Source organism: Homalodisca vitripennis, chromosome X (assembly GCF_021130785.1).
Source record: "Homalodisca vitripennis isolate AUS2020 chromosome X, UT_GWSS_2.1, whole genome shotgun sequence".
NCBI classification, from domain to species: domain Eukaryota; kingdom Metazoa; phylum Arthropoda; class Insecta; order Hemiptera; family Cicadellidae; genus Homalodisca; species Homalodisca vitripennis.
The window spans coordinates 137832726-137850859 of record NC_060215.1 but is presented as its reverse complement, the minus strand read 5'-3'; the positions used below and the strand labels follow the sequence as shown (position 1 = coordinate 137850859).

At 33.6% G+C, this 18134-nt stretch overlaps 1 protein-coding gene across 4 annotated transcripts in view; it reads left to right on the top strand.

Moving 5' to 3' along the window:
* Nucleotides 1–270: 270 nt before the first annotated feature.
* Nucleotides 271–18134, top strand: part of LOC124369895 (glutaryl-CoA dehydrogenase, mitochondrial) — a 34887-nt gene continuing 17023 nt past the window's right edge. The window contains exons 1-5 of one of the 4 annotated variants that reach the window (XM_046828047.1): nt 271–606; nt 3494–3535; nt 10671–10805; nt 14309–14542; nt 17610–17739. In XM_046828047.1, coding sequence (XP_046684003.1) covers nt 537–606; nt 3494–3535; nt 10671–10805; nt 14309–14542; nt 17610–17739 — 611 coding nt within the window. In that variant the 5' untranslated portion in view covers nt 271–536. Of the gene's footprint in view, nt 607–999; nt 1514–3493; nt 3536–6004; nt 6158–10670; nt 10806–14308; nt 14543–17609; nt 17740–18134 lie in introns of those variants that run through there. The other 3 variants (XM_046828050.1, XM_046828048.1, XM_046828049.1) reach the window with 3 other exon arrangements.

Sequence of the window (18134 nt, the reverse complement as noted above, 5' to 3'; positions counted from 1 at the left end):
TTGTGTAAAATTATTTATGCAATGTTTTAATATAGTATTTCTAGCTTTTATAAAACTATATGCATCATACCTAAATGCATTAATTTACCGATTTATTGAACAAATTAGGAAGATGATAATAAAATAATGTACATTGAAATGAATATGACAATCGAAACGTTCCGATTGTAATTTCTCGCAATCGCGCAACACTAATTTTGATATCAGCTGATGAGTAAAAAAGTGAAAAGCTGTATATTGGTTCAATCTAACTTTCTGCTTATCAGCTGTTATCTGTGTTTGTGTTTGTTATTGTGCTCAAAGTAGGATTAATTTTAATTAATTATTTACATTCTTTTATCACTTATGTCAGATTATCGCAGCTGTAAATAGACGCAGAGTTTAAGGGTCAGTTTGTTCTTTGCTGTCGGTGTTAGTTATCAGTGTTTTTAAGTTGTGATTATGTGGTAAAGTTAACCTCGAAATTAGACAAAGTATAAATTGTTACCCCGTTATACGTCTTTATAAACAAGGCTAGTAAGTGATTGTATACAAGAATGGCAAAAACAATAAAAACTGTATATAACTGTTTTTATAATTCTTTACACGTTCCAAGTTGTGTAAGAAGTATCCTTTTATAAATTATAAATATTCTCTTTACAACTTATCTTTGTTATAATTTAGTCAACTAGTTCATTTAGCTTTAAAAATTAAAATTTTAATATGCTTTTAGTATTTAAAACTTAATGTTGCACTCATTTGCAACAACATTTTTTGAATGATGTTTGCTATTTTAAGCAGGTTCTATATTAAAAGTAGTATACATAGCCTATTATCGTTACACCTAAACTATTCTATTCAGACTGCTTACTTCACTCACTGACACTTTTACTGACTATTGTCATACTTTTGATATTTTCTATCTTATAAGCCTAGTGGTTTAAAATTTGTGATTGTTACGTTATTACTAGCTTCTTTCAAATAGGCCATGAAAACAATCAAATATAATTTTGATCTAAAACTATTAATACAGTTTTGCTAAATGCTACTGCCCGGTAGTGCTAACATAGTGCTATGCAAGGTTTGGTTGATGTATCCAACATGCTGTCTTTAATTTTTCTTAAATGCTGTCAATAGACTACAGTTAAATTTAGCTTTGCATATGTCAGCTGGATTGTTTCGTATGGGAGTCACTCTTTACGCTAGTTATTTTGTAAGCAGTTCTTTTTCTCCTTTAATGTTTTATTTAAGAATTGTGGCTTACCAACAAGGACTCTCTTTGGATGCTGTAAAAATCATCTGTTGAAGTAAGTTAATTATTTGACTTTGCCAGGTTTTTCATCGGGCACAAACAACACATCTTTTTTTATTGCGCTTTGTTGTAAAAAGTAAATGTGAAAGTTGTTATCAATATTTTTTGTAATAAATTCGACCATTTTTTGTATATCTGGGATTTTTATATGAGTGAGATCAGTGCTATTCTGTGATAAATGTGAAAAAAATACAAACAGTTACTAAATTTTAACATGCAACGGTAAGTAACTGTAATTATTAGTTTCGTATTCTGTAAGTTTTATTGAAAAAGATGTACATAATATGTTACACTTTGTTAATTTTTAGGTACTTATTATTTATCTTTAACATATGTTTCCAAAATTCTTATAAAACATTTAGCATTACAGGTGAATATAGCACTTAGGTTAAAGCAATATCAAAAGAATATTTAAATTCTATATTGCTTTCCAGAGTAAACATTCTTCAAACTTTTGGGGAAGTACAAAAATCGATCCTTACAAAATAACTATACTTCCTTCTTTTGGAAAACTTCTGATAAATAATCAGCCAAATTATATATCATTCCGGTTTAAAAATCTAATTCTGGCTCAAAAAATAATTTTAAAATTGATTCTATGAACAATTTTAAGAGATTCATATTATTTTGTTTTTATTGCTGGAGGTACTGTATTCATTATATAATCAAATGGTTAATCCTTTGGGAATTGTTGTTTAAAAGGCATAAACATTAAAAGAACTAAGTATTCTTTATATTTTTATGACCATTGAATAAAAAACATATAAATAAATAAAAAAACACGTGTCTCTTAACCCCTTTAACGTGGAAGAAAAAAGATTGTCTATTAAAATTGCTGCCCTCAATTTATTAAATCTCATAAATTTACCACATGCAAAAAGCTTTAGTTAGATATGTATCATGTTTTGTTTTTGTAACAAATTTTATCTGGTATCCAAAGAAGTATTTTAGTTCTGCATTTCATTAGCCGCAACATCAAAAATATTATAACAGAATAAAAACCGCAACAAATTGTACGTTTTGTTTCAACAAAACTTATATAAACAACCACCTGGCATAAATTTACTTGTTTGATACCGACTACAGACAGCTGTGAACGTTTAAATACGTCTTAGTATTCAAAAAAGAAATATCCTATTAAAACAATGGTTAAATGACTTCAGCTACTTCTAAATTTTTGGTTGGTTTTCAAAAGAAAAATGCTTAAAAATAAATTTAAAAAACAACATAAAACAATTACATTTTGGAAAGGCAGGAAAAAATTGTATTAAGTGAACTAGTAATTGAATGGACTGAATCTAATGTCTCCAGCCCACGCTTATTGAGACGAATGTGAATCGTCTCTCGAGATAGTACCGATCAGTAAAATATAAAATTTAAAAGGCTTATCACTATAGATTGAGATCTAAACATATTTAAATCTCACCTAACTATATTATTTAGAATTCTTTTGAAAAAAGAACAAAATTTCAAAGTGGCTAAAGTACACATTTACCCATGTATTATTGATATTTTAAAAATTCTATAAAAAAAGTATTTATAAGTCCTAGAACAATAAAACTTCACAGGTATTATAGGGCATAAATATAAGCAAATGTGCAATGTTTTTGTTCATGTAAATCAGAGATGGTGAATGACTTTTCATAAAAAAATTGGGTAAGTGGATATAGAATGACGCTCTACGTAAGAGGGTAATGCCCGCTACTGTAGAAGTGCACAAAGAATTTATATTCCAATTATGAAGTAAAAGAAAACAACACATCTTTTTTGTCCATTCTGACATAGTAGTATACTTTAAGTGCACTCTCGACACAAACGTTTATATTGAACATGCTGAATAACATGTCTCACAAGCACTGGAAATGAGAAAGAACAATGCCAATTTTTAGAAGAAGAAAGGCAAAGAGATTAGATAAAATAACTTTAGATTCTTGTAGCTAGGCTTGCCAGGCATCATAACAAAACCACCCATTGCACCCAAAATAGGAACGTGGTCAGAGCCATGCCTTTTATTGTCGTATATTGTACTTGCATTATGTCATGAGCTCAGTGTGTTCTCAACCTACATTATTATAGATCTGAATGATTCAATCTAACTAACTCCTAATCCGGCTGCTTTTGCTTTTCCCACCTTCTGTATTTTATCTTAAACCTCACCAAAAGAAAAAATCTCTTTAGCATGCCACCTTAACATGAATTCAGATTTGAGTACTTCTTGTGTCAGGAACAAAAAATCAAGTAAAGGTTTGTATACATTGCTAACCTACCAATGAGGCTTAATTAGAATTACAGACTATAGTACGAGACATATCAATGCAAGCCTGGGTTGTAGCGTTGTGTTGCCAGCTGTAATGGACGATTAACTACTGACGGGATAATCGACTGAATTCTACAACTGAGCGATCATTCGATATTCATCTTTACTTCTTCCAGAATCCTTTACATTGACGATTAAAATCAACAAGTGTTTACACCATGACACAGAGTGTGAACAAAAATATAGTAATATGATAATAACATGCGGTATAATCTAAAGACGAAGAACAAAACAGATGTAACTAACTGAAACAATGCGAGATGTCATCGCATTGGTTTATACTGAGAGTCAGCTGATACAATTGGCAGTTCCGCATAGTGGGGGGGGAAGTGGGGTATAATATTGCTTGCCATAATATGTCTCGTACTATAATTATTTTATTTTTTTTAATAACAATACAAATATGATTATTTGTCAACTTAGTAATGTTACACGATTTCTCTTGCCAATTTTTTTTACCGATGCAATGTTTGCGATTTCTATCAACAGCAAGAAATCTTGCTTTTCTATATTTTTATAATGTGTTTGTGTTATTTCTATATCAAATGATGTCTTGTATCAAGTCAATTTGTAAATGAAAGAAAATTCTTGCGATTGGTTTTAAAAATTGTTTAGAGGAAAGAGTTGAAATAAAGTTGTTATATCTGTGAATGCCTTGATTTTGCGTGATTATTTTCATATACTAATGTTCAAGTCGGTTATGCTCAACATCTTAGATTGATTTTGTGAGTTTCAAAAATAAACTGACCTTCACCCTATCCCACATGGGTAGGTAAGGCAATTCAAAAGAAATGAATGGTTTCAAGTTTTACCCTTAGAGTAACACTAACCTGGTTAAAACCAGTCCAAGACTAGCTCATATGGTTGATGAGCTCTAGCAGTGTCAATAATAGCAAGAATGCTAGTGTCGTCAAAGGCACATTGTATGTCCAAGAAGGTATCTAAAGCCACATTTTTGTTGCCCAAATTATGTTCAACTATTGTGGGTTAATGGTCTAACTGAAATAATAATAGCAAGAAAATAACTTTTAGATGGTTGTCTCCAATATACAATTTTATTAAAGTTCCAATTCTGTCTATTAAAGTTGGGATAGCTATAAACTTTTAATAACACATCTTGTGATGGCTTAAATAAAAGAAATCACAAAAATAATCAAATTTCCAACCACCCTATCTAAGACAACAGCCAGCCAGTGTGTTAAGTATATGGAAATTAAGTTGTTAAATTTCTGTATTAGAACAGTATATCAAGTCAAAAGAAGGAAAAGAATAAATATTTGTGGGTAAAATAATTTATTTTAAAATAATTACATACGTTACAATTAAGTTAAATAGTGCATTGTGATATGTCAATCTAAGTTTTGAAATGACAGGTGTTCAGCAGCTCTCAATCTGTTTTGTCCCAATCTCTGCCCCTGGTGTTGTAGGTATTTACACCCCTGCCTGGTTAAGCTGACTGATTTATTTAGCCTTGTAAAATATTTTTCTCAAGGATATATAGAGAAATAACAGTTAGTATGTTCCTCTATCTGAAGGCACATTTGCACGAATCCCGCAACTGCACTTTTGTTACAATTCTTACTGTTTTCTCTTGTAAGCAAACCAATCTGAGTAAATAATTCTTCACACTGGGTTCCAGTGTGAAGAAACCACTATCTGAAACATAGGTATTCTAATCCAAAGTACACAGTTCTTAAATATTTTTGCAGTATTTAAATTTATTTAGAATAATGCAAAAATTCCACTAAACATTCTGTTTTATAAGCTCACCAGATGGGGTCCCTAAGCTATACCTTGATGTGTGAAAATTCTGTAAAGCTTTTTTCCTTTCCACTTCCTGCAAAATTTTATTTTCAACCCAAAATGTTTTGTGTGATCACACTACGTGTTGTTAATTTAAATTAAGTGGGTTTCTTAAAACAGTATTTGTTTTAAAATGTAATTAAACAAAGAATTGAATGCAGGTGTTGAGATTGATGAGTGCTTCGGCTTTGAGTGTTTGTTTGATTCCGCACTTGCATAGTGTCTACATCTTTGTGCTATAAAATTGTAGAGAAGGTAGTGAAAATTATGTGAAGCAACTCAAATAATATTCTCATATTTTGTATTTCAATTTGTTGTATTTTTGGTATACCATGTGCAACAGAACACATGTTGAAATTGTGTACTTGTATGTTCCTTCCTCTAACGAGACAACATTTCAAGACCGTATAATTTAGATAAAATTTATTTGTCTTTTGTTACAAGATACTTCAGTATTCCTTTGTTTCAATTACTGATGGTGAATGAATTATAGATTTCTTATATGTAACAACGTTTCTGTTATAGAACTTAAATATGTATAAAGAAGAAATATTTGCATTTTTTTCAGGTTACAAAACTTAAAACACATAGTTAAACATGCAGAGAAACACAATTTTGAACATGTCAAGGTCAAGGATTATGACAGAGAACCATCGTAATCCATAAGAAACCTATCACCAAGATTGTAACAAACAAGTAGGCTACATAATGCGTCACAGATATCTACCTACACATCACAGAATATAGTAAGATCATGAAAAGTTATTTTAGCTAGCCATACAGATTGTGTTGTTTGTTGAGTAAAGTTGGCTTCATTTTTGTTCTTAACTACTCGTATAATCTGGGTGACTGGTACAGGTGGTGGGTTGATATACAGCTTCTCTATTATAATCCTTCACTTTACCATTTTCAACATGAGTTTCTCAATTTGTGTGTTTTTCCAAGATTAACCTTGTGTTTTAGATTTTTCACATGGAGAGGATATTAGTCCTTAAAACGCAGTGTTGAGTTTTGTTACATATCAATGGTAAATTTAAGTAAAGTACGGTTATCTTTATTTAATAAATCAGTGATCATTTCCAGTTTAAGTAATTCCACTTCCTCAAGAAGTACTTCTTAGATTCTAGTCATAAAAGATGTAATCAGCAGATATAGGATGTATAAAAAGTTTAAGAGATCTCAATTGAAGAGTTTTACCAATGTTTTCACTTGAATGAGAGAAAGAGCTTAAGACTCTGCACTTAGTCCTGAAGTGACCTTTACACCTCTTACTTATTTTTAGCCCTTAAATCTCAGAATTATGAAAAACCAATTAGATTTCAGTACAGTTCTCAGATTTCCTTTGAGCTCAAGAGATAAGCCCCTAGGAATTTTTCCTGGTTTTGAAAATAATCGAACAGTTTACATATATTAGCTATTCTGATTCTTCTGTCACTCCGCAGAATCTGCATTCATCAGTCTGGCTTAGACTCACCTTCATCAGATGTTTTGTATAGGGCCATGTCCTCTTAGCATTCTAAGTAATAATCGTATATTCTCCTTGCTTTGATCTAGGAGTCTTGACGATCCTTTTGTGTATGGAGAGATAAACATTTTTTTATCGCCTGAGGCATTTCTCCAAGTCTTGGATCTAATCCTCTTTTCCCAGATATGAACTAAAGCTTTACTATGGAGAACACTAATCCACAGCCTGGATTTCGTCCTACCAAAAGGTTTTCAGAGCATATCTGGCAAGAGTGTTTCCTGTTTGATTTCTAGAAATGTCTTTATGGGCCCATTAGACAACTTTGTTCCTCTGTGCTAGTTCTATACTACCTTTGAGTCAAAAGAGCAGGTGTCAAGTGTCTTTAAAGCTGCCTGACAGTCTGATAGTATGAGACATTCCGCACCTTTATGTACCCTCTGTGTGAGCCTTTTGGCACATGTTTCAATTGCCATGACTTCTGTTTAATAGACTGTGGCATATTTCTTAAAGGATATTAACAAATTGGCTCCTGGCCCATATACACTAAACCCTGCCCAGGAGTCTAGGCGTGAGCTGTCAGTGTAAAACTTCAGAACATAAGTAGGGGTAGGCCTTCTTTGTATTCTATTTATGTCTACTTTCTATGGCGATGAAATTTGGTTTATCAAAGGAGTATTTCTTTACCATTAACTCAGATATGTAAGTAGGCTTTACCACCTTCCTATTCAACAGATTTGTAGCACTTAATTTGGCTGTCTTCTTCACCTCCTGCCCCAGAGAAGTGTATCCCAGTACGCTTCCAGTGGCAAAGTTGGACAGGATGTCATTGCCCTTGTAGTGCTTATCCTTGCTAGTCTCTGAAGATACTGTAGCCTCTTGGCTGCTGTATTTTGTTCTACTTTCGGACACCACAAAAAAGCTGCTTATGTGACCACTGGTTTTATTATGGCTTCATAGATCTAATATATCATCCTGGGTTTAGTCCCAAAGTCTTTTACATGCACCAAGAGATTTTGTTGCTTTCGATTTAATATTTTCAATACAAGAATTTCATATGAGTCTATTGTGTATAACTATTCCTTGACACTTGACCACATTGGAATACATTATTCTAGTACCTTCCAGAACAGGTTAACCTAGTTCAAAGTTCCTTTTTCTGGTGAAGATTATTATAGGTGTTTTTGATGGGTGTCCTCAGATTCTCCCCATGACACTAGTTGCTTATGAAGTTAAGGGCTTCTTGAGTGAGGTGCTACAAAGCACCTTTATTTCTTCTCCTGATCAAAGAACTAGGTTATCAACATAACATTGTAGTGTTATACCTGTTTCTTTTGTCTCAGTCAAGAGAACATTCACCATCAAAGTCCATAACGTAATAGACAGTACCTCCTTCCTTTGGCACCCTTTTCATGTTATAATTGTGTCAGGTTCCTTTCCAAGCTTTGCTATTACTTAACAGCTTTTTAAGAGGGGTTTTTTATGTTCTCTTAGGACAAGAAGCCTATAAATTCCACTTAGTCATATAAGGACCTTAGCGCTACTTCTGGAGTGACAGGATATTCAGTATAAGTAATCTTAGGAGGTAGAAGCCACCTTCTATCAAGATCTATGAGGAATCATGTTCCTCTGGAAGAAGGGGAGGCCAGCTCTGAACTAGCTTTTACAGTCAAAGCAGGCAGGGGGTGGCACACCCGTGTTGAGGTTAGCAAGAACCTGTGATATTTAGGGAACAACCCCACCAACTTCAACAGTCATCTCCCGCAGTAGACTAGACCTATCGAATTACCCTTGCACCCCAGAATCATGACATTTGCGGTTAGTGATGTGCCAATCCTGGACATCCATAAGGTTGACCAGATTGAAGTGACACATTTGTTTTTGCTGTGCCCAGTAGTAGGTTCAACTGGAAGGTATAAACCAGCCAGAAGTGATCCCTGCTGGGTTTTTTTTTCAATCAAAGTACTGGGTTGTCAACATATCATTGTAGTGTTATACCCCTCTCTTCTGCCTCAGTCAAGAGAACATCCACCATCGAAGTCCATAAAAGGGGAGCAGTACCCCCCTCCCGTGGAACCCTTTCATGTTGTAATTGTGGCAGATTCCTCTCTGAGCTTTGCTCTTACTAAACAGCTTTTTAAGAGGGTTACAAAACACTTTATAGCACCTGAAGGTACTCGAATCCTTTTCACTGCTGCCTTCATGGATTCATATGCTACTCTGCCGAAAGCTCCTTCAAGGTCCATAAAGACATTAACTAGGGCTCGCACTTCCTCCACTAAACTGTGGAGAGCGGTAGTGGTTAACTTGCCTTCGACATATGCACTTTGAAATAGACTAAGTGGGATTACTGACAAGGTTTCATCCTTTATGTGTTTATTAATGATTTTTCCATGGTTTTCACCATGAATTGGGTTTGGCTGACCACCCTGTACGACAGACTGATACGAGTCTCTACCATTTTTCAATCCAAATACCACCAATGTTGTTCTCCAGTTCTTTGAAACAAAGCTAAAAGCATAGTTGCTCCTGAACAGAATTATGAGATTATTTAAAAGAATATCTAACCCTTATAATAGGGCCGGAAAGATTCCGTTCACCACCGGTGATTTGAAGGGCTTAAAAGAAGTGACAGTCCATTTAACCCTTTCTACTGAAATATTTTTCTTGGTTGCTGTCTGTACCTGGAGACCTCCCAATTAGAACCCCTTCCACACTAGAGAGTAAAAAACTCACCTTCCAGACGACGAAAGTGCCTAGTGGCAACTCTGAAGTCTCCAGTTCTGACCCATTATTAGCCAGCTCATGGTTGTGTTACTCACCACTCTTTTTCTATATCCAAGCTGCTCCTGTTGCACTGTTGTTCTTATACTTACAAAACGTATATACTTAGTTCTTAAACTTACCTGAATGAATCAACTATCTATTTATTTTTTAAGAATGATTCATATTGTTTCCATTATTTTAATGAATTATAAACCAAATACTTTCTACACATAAATATATACAAAACATTATGTCGAAAGATTATAGGTCATTTTGTTTATTACGTTCATGATGAGAGCTAATTTACACACTTTTTTATATGCCGTTGAATTTTTTAAATAATAATGGCAAAAAACCATAATTGTATTTTTTACATTAAACATCCAAGTATAACGAGAAAAGTATGTAGGCTTTGCAAGTTTTCCAAACTTATCTCTGTGTAATATCTCTGTGTACCCCAAGGGGTACACAAAAAATTAAGCAATCATGTGCCCGACAGGGCAATTATAACAAACCCCTAAGACAGGCAAACAATAAAAACCTAATAAGAAAATACACAGCAACATGTACCTTTACGTAAACCTGGTGTGTACCCGATTGAGTACACAATGGCAGTTATTAAAGATCGTGTGTACCTGATGGGGTATACGTCGTCGTGAACATGTTAAATATATTGTACACAAATGTACCAACCAATTGAAAATTGGTTATAGGTATTACCCATAAATATTGGCTAAAAAAATGTAAATGGTATAAAAACTCACGAAACATAAATTCTTATTCTTTTCTGATCTCAGCTTGGATGATGTACTTTTGAAAATATTTGGTAATAGAGTTATACTTCTATTACCAAATAATAGAAGTATATTATTCTCTCTCTGTAGTTCTTTAAAAAAATAATATTCCATATTCCACTTCAAAAAATGTGTATCCTAATTAACCAATTTAAAAAATAAATTAATACAAATATAACAATATGATGTATTATGTAACCCTTTTCAATTGTATGTTGTGATGTTGTGTGTTTTCAGTTTCTTTCCAATGGGAAGATGCTTTGAACTTGGAGTCCAAACTTACAGAGGAGGAAATTCTTCTTCGTGATTCCTTTAGAGCATACTGTGAGAAAAAGTTGATGCCTCGTATTCTGTTAGCTAACAGAAATGAAGGTGGGTTTATATATTTTGTTGCTGGTACTCTTTATAGTATTTTTAATAATATTATTAAGGGTCTGTGTTTCCATGAGCTCTATGGTGTTTTGTGTTATTGTTGTTGGCAGCCTACACTCTCCTTTAGATTTTATGCTCTTTTGTTCTTTAGGACAAGAAGAAACCTCTTATTGTACTTAGTTCTAAAAGGACCTTTGCGCTTGCTTCTGGAGTGGTAGGATATTCAGGATGGGTAAGGTTGGGAATAGGTGCTGCCTCCTGTTGAGATCCCAAAAGGAGGGATAGTGGGCACTATATCTCCTTGTGAAAAAGGGACATCTCACCTTGGAAAAAGGGGAAGCCAGCTCTGTTTCAACCTTTCTAGTCAAAGTGAGCAGATGACAGCAGTTCCTCATATCCAGGCTAGCAAAGACCTTTAACATTAAGGGAGTTCAATCCACTGCAACATTCATCTCTGCAATAGACTACACCTATTGATACACCCTTCTACTCCAATATCTCGACATTTATGGTTAGTGATGTGCCGTTCCTGGACATTCATAGGGTTGCCCAGAAATAATAGACATCAGTTTTTGCTGTACCCTTTTTCAACTGGAGGGTATAAACAAGCCAGAATTAAACCTAACTTCTAGGGTCTTCTTTTGTTTACATGGGTTTTAAAATCACCTCCTGCACAATAGTGATATTATTATCTGGAATGTCTCCGTCTCTCAAATGAATGCCAATCGTCACTGCAGAAACAAAATAGTGGGCAGTGAAATAATTGGTTCTTTTTATATCTGCCTTAATGTTCACCATTTATTTGTGGTTACTTGTCAGTGGATGTTATTGCTTGTAGACTTTTTGACTTATAATATATTGCTCAATTTTATTTATTAGTATTTGTTTTATTTTGTACATATCTTAGAGATAACTTCGAATGAGGTTGACACACGTGTTTGTTGGGATTCTTAGTTATGTGTGTCACATGCTTTGGTATGATTTGTTTATTTAACCTATATTGTTGTTAAGTGTTAGTTAATCTGAGGAAGTGATCGTATTGCAGATCTGAAAATATTGCGTTACTGATTGTTCTATCACTGAAGGATGGTAAATGTCTGAAGAAACCCTTTTGCCTTCACAATCCTTCCATCGCTAAAAACAAACATTAAATAAAGATGTTGTTTTATTCTCTTCTCTGGCTTGGTATTCTGGCATATTCTGTATTGTGCCTAGTGAATCTTTTAGACAGTTAAGAACAAATGTGGATAGGCTGAGGGGAGGTGTACATAGAGAGAAAAGGGTTGAATAAATGAATTATGCTACTTACCAAAGTCGTCTTCACCTACCACATGCACAGCAAGGTACTGATTTTATTTCTCACTTGCCCAAAAAACTTCCACAGGGTCGACATACTCTCTATAGATACATTTACAGATGAGAATAGAGTACAGCACATTTCAAAGGGTAGGAATATCCAATTGCATGAGAATCCACATCTGTCCAGGGTCGTAAAAGAAAAATTCTTTAAAATCTAAAGCAGATCAAGAGGAAAACAGTCTGCACATTGTGTGAGTCACATAATATTTAACAGAGAAAAGGGCAATGGACTGTGTACGGCCCAAAACAGGAATGAAATCGAGATCCACCACTCCCTGTTTCACATTATGGAATGCCGGTCGGGGCAGAAACGTGACATCTTTAGACCGTTCACGTGATGTCATTACTAAATAGAGGCATCAGTCAAATATGTTGACCAATCAAAAGAGCACTTATCTGATTACACGGCTTCATCTATATCTAATTAGCTAGTGCTGACAGCCCAATGAGTATTATATATAAAAAAAATACAAATATAAACCAAATTAATCTAACAATGAAATAATATTTTATACTAAATAGAAACAATGTTGTAAAAACGAGGCATATCTAGACAGTAAGTGTACTGAAACTCTCACGGGTTGAAAGTTTTTTTTCAATATGTTGGATACACAAATCTCCAGGTCTGCGTTACACGAAACATCTCAGAAAACTTTGAATATCAGAAACAGTTTGCAAGCTGGGTCCCAAAACAGTTGACAGACCAACACAAGTTGAATCGAGTGGAGACCGGGCAAGAGTTTGTGAGACTCTCCATGGAGATAAATTTCTCTGTTTCATCATTTGGAATTATTCAGTTTTTACCTCATTATAAATGTCAACCAGAGTTTATTCCTTCAAAACTAGATAACAGATGACGCTGTGTATTTAGTACTTGGTGGGAGACTAGATTCACATTTTTCACAAAACATATTGTCGCATTGACATTTCTTAACATAATGACCTCAACCGGTCTCATTGTGGAAGGGAGGAATAAAAAAATCTTTCTGGCCGTGAGAGCTTTAGTACACTTACTTTCTGGATATGCCTCATATTATACACCTAGTATCAATATTTGTAATCAGCAAAATAAAGCCTTCTATAATTTTAGTAAATTGGAAGAGGCAGAAATCAACCAATTAAAAGAAAATCCAATTACAATATCTATTCTGATTCCTATTCTTTTTATGTAGTAGTAACTAGGAATCTCATTTCAAAAGCAAGAGAGGTGACGACCAGTGTGTTTTTGATACACACTGAGTGTGACTTCTATTTGAATGTGTAGTGTGTATCACAGACACTGAAGGCACAGAAAAAGTAATATGTCTATTGAGAGTTTTATGGCGATTGACGTGTGCTATCACTAGTTAAGTAGTAGGCGTGCTTACTGTTGAAAAATTTGAATGGAAATTGTTTCATGTGTCCACTGTAATACTTTTACTGTGGATGGAGCGATTATCCACATTGGGGGCAAATGGTGGGTGGGCAAAATGAACTGTACAGACTCAGAGCCTGAAAATGAATAGATGTAGCAAAATAATATGGTAGAGTGATCCCCTAGAGTGACTTGGTCATGTGTTAGAGGCAGTTAAATTCTGCATAATTATGAAAAATTATACAAATCTTTTCTTAGTGGGTTATTAAAACTTGACCTATTTTCTAGGATCTGTTGTATTTATCAACAATATAGAAAAAGAATGTTTATAATATATACAATTTTAGTTGATATTTTTACTGTTCTTAAAGTTCATGTTATGGAGAATTTGGCTATTGGCCCAGGATATGTAATGTCATGCAGTATTTTCAGGTGTTCTGCAACCTCTCAGGTAAGGTAAAGCACCAAGTATTTTTTGGATTTTTTACTGTAACTGGTTTAAAAGCTCTGATTGGGTTATTTTACCTGGGTTCCTCCCAGTTTCCTTTAGTATAAAGCAGTTTGTAACTGAGAGCAATATTATTTTATCAATGAATAACAATGATTTACAATTTTAGAAACCTATCATAATAAGGAGCATTAGCCACTATAAAATTAGTTAGGACTCTTAAGATCTAGTAACTATTTTTATGTGCTGCTAATATAGATTCTTTGTTCTCAAGTTCAATTCTTGTTCTGCAAGTGGAAACTAGTTTTGGATAAATCACTGATGTTTTTATCAATGTTTCAGTGTTTGACAAAAATATAATGCGAGAACTGGGAGAACTCGGTATTCTCGGCTGCCACCTGAAGGGCTATGGCTGCGCGGGAGTGTCCAACGCTGCATACGGTCTTGTCGCTCGGGAGCTGGAGAGGGTGGACAGTGCCTACCGTTCTGTGATGAGCGTTCAGTCGTCTCTCGTAATGTTGCCTATCTACCTCTTTGGATCTGATGCCCAGAAAGAGAAATACCTTCCTAAACTTGGTAAGATGCTTGTCTTACTAGCTCTAAACTAAACGTGGAGGTACCCAAAAGTTACCAGAATAATTTTTTCATCTTGACAATGTACCTGTTCACATGTCCATCTCACTGTGTCAATTTTATCAAAAGAACTTTCTAGTTCTGTGGTTTCTCTCTATTATTTATAAGAAAGTAGGGAAAAAATTACATTGTTTTTATCATTCGGAAGAGATGATTTATTTGGAGTGAGAAGAGTGTGTCATTATAAACAACTGACGAAACAATTAAATGCTTTCATAAAAATATATACGTACTGTGATCTGGCAGGACTTGTCTAGGCAATTACAGAGACATTTATTACATAAGCTCCACCAAATGTAACATAGTTGTGGAAACTCTTGGGTACCCCCTTTATTTAGACTTGGAAAACTTCATACAGAGAATTCTCTTTTCTAAAAACAGATATTTCAGAGGAGGAGGGTCAAGAATATAAACTAAATTGTGATTCCTCAAATAATTTTTTACCTCTAGTTGCAAATAGAAATTTTAAATGATAGCGTACTTTTCAATATCTGTTCTGTGATTTTTGTAAAGAACCAACTAAATATATATAGTTTATGTTTAATTTAAGCAAAATAGATCAACTTACAATATATTTGTAATTGGTGATTTTTGGTATATAAACAGTTATCAATTTTTATTCAATCAACTTTCGACCTCAAACTTAGTACTAGTTGTTACAGTGTTTTATTTCAATTGAGCAGTGATTTAATTCGGTGACAGTGTGAGATGAAAAGTGCGCAGTTAGTAATACTCACTTCTCAAGTCTGACACACAGTAACGCTTGCTTATCACAACTGATACACAGCTACACTTGCTTGTTGTGGCTGATACACTGCAATGCTTGCTTATCACAGCTGATACACAGCTACACTTGCTTGTTGTGGCTGATACACTGCAATGCTTGCTTATCACAGCTGATACACAGCTACACTTGCTTGTTGTGGCTGATACACTGCAATGCTTGCTTATCACAGCTGATACACAGCTACACTTGCTTGTTGTGGCTGATACACTGCAATGCTTGCTTATCACAGCTGATACACAGCTACACTTGCTTGTTGTGGCTGATACACTGCAATGCTTGCTTATCACAGCTGATACACAGCTACACTTGCTTGTTGTGGCTGATACACTGCAATGCTTGCTTATCACAGCTGATACACAGCTACACTTGCTTGTTGTGGCTGATACACTGCAATGCTTGCTTATCACAGCTGATACACAGCTACACTTGCTTGTTGTGGCTGATACACTGCAATGCTTGCTTTATGATTATTCATAAAGATATTTTAAAAATAAGATAAAAAAGTAAACCAATGCTTAGATTTATACTTTCTGTGTCAATTAATAATTAACGATTTTTACCAGTGTTAGTTCTCCATATTCCATAGTCAGTTAAAATTGTTCAAATAACTTGCGATCATCTATCAAATGACCTGTCACTAATTAATGTTTGCATTTGGACTTACGAGCTGGATATACTTTATTGGTTGGTTGAATTGATGTTTTAAGTATTGAATGATGAGGCTCACAAACTGGTTATGATTTCTCATAACCAGTGTTAACTCAAAAATCAGACAAAGTGATAAATGATAGAGAAACAATCTTGAGTTTTAGTTTATAAGAATGATGTTAAGCTTTAATCACTTCCCTATTTTTGGTTGCAGGATTAAGGAAGATGTCTCAAATTAAAGATTGATTAATACATATCCAAACACTTTTTAGTTTTTCTTGTAAAGTGAATACTTTTGGAATATTCAAACAGTGAAGTACAAAAACATTAAAGATTAAGTAAAATTACCAATCAAATTAGTAAAAAAACTAAAAAGCATTTGGAGTCGTGTTAATAATACAGTGGAGTCCCGCTAATCCGAACACGTGTAATCCGAACGTCGGTTAATCCGAACGGGTCCAGGAGGAATTATTTATAACGATAATGAACAGTTATAGGAACTAATTTCATAAAAAATGAAAATGGTGCATCATTTCGTACATAAACAAAGAAAACTTTAATTAAATAGACATACAGTATTTTATTAAGACAAATTGTGTACGGTACAGTACATAAATAATGAAGTTAAATACAGTACCAAATTGAAACTTATAGGTTAAGTATGAGTTAAATTACTGTATTAAGAAGTGAAATCAAACAAAAATTGGACGTACAGTACTGATATTATTATTGAGTACAATATTAATTGTTAAAAGACATAAATTCAGTTATTGTCTTCTGTCGCATTAAAGAGAGTCTATTAGGTGACGCATAGTTTCGTACAACTATTGAACGCGTGGACCCGTACAATATCCAGTACGCTCACATTGCTTAACAATAGAACTGTCACACTAAATACGGTAAATGTGCTTAGTATTCGCAAACACGTTTATTTGTCAAGAAATACAATGCAACAGTCAGAAAACATGTTTTAATAAACAATGTTGATAATTCTATAACAAAATAGACCCATTCTCAAGTTTAAAACCGTATTTTTCTGTAATTCTGGCTAATCCGAACAATCACATAATCCGAATAGGGCTCGGTCCCAATTAGGTCGGATTAACGGAACTCTACTGTATGTATAAAATGAAATTTTTTCCACAAAAATAAGAGTGAAAATAATTTTGTAAAATTCTTTGAAGTTTAAATTTTTCTTTTGGGGTTAAAATCAAGATGGCATCCAGTACAATCGGCTTTTAGTTTTTAAGTCAGATATACTTAAAAAATTTTTTTGAAATTGCCAAAACTGTTTTTGTTAACAAAGCGAATATATTTGTATTATTTCCTAGTTTATTGAAAGCAAATGATATGTTTATTAGTTTAAAAGATGCAGTTTATCCCCATAAACCATTACTATTTTGGTAAAAAGTGGGCAATATTTGGCATGGAATGTCTTTTAATCCTTGGTCCTAAAGTAACTAAAATTTCTAAAAATTCTTGGTCCAAAAATAACCAAAATATTTAATAAAAAACTTCCAACCTCATTATTATAGTGAATTTTTTTATTAAACTATTTTTAAAATTTCTTTACAGCGTCTGGTGAAATGATTGGTTGCTTCGGATTAACAGAACCTAACTATGGCAGCGATATCTCAAATATGGAGACAAAGGCACAGTATCTTGCAGACAAGAAGGCTTACATTCTGAGGGGAAGCAAGACCTGGTAATGCAACATTACATTTTCTTGGTTGTGTGAGAACGAATAGAATAGAATAGAATAATGTTTATTGTCATTTTACAAAATGCATTGACAAAGTCATAAATACACCTAAGTGGCATAGTCAAGAAAAAAAATTACTCTAATACATAAAAATACTGTACATATATTTTAGATTTGATGTTAAATAAAACATAATTCCAGTATACAGATGAAAGCTTTAAAACCACTAGATTAACAAATTGGAATATGCAATTGGACAATCTAGAAATATACATCATTAATACTAAAAAACTCAGAAAGTTCATAAAATGGGTTCTGTATTAACCAGTTATATAGCTTAGTTTTAAAAATATTTACAGAATACTTATTAACTAGACCTATTAATTTGTTGTAAATCT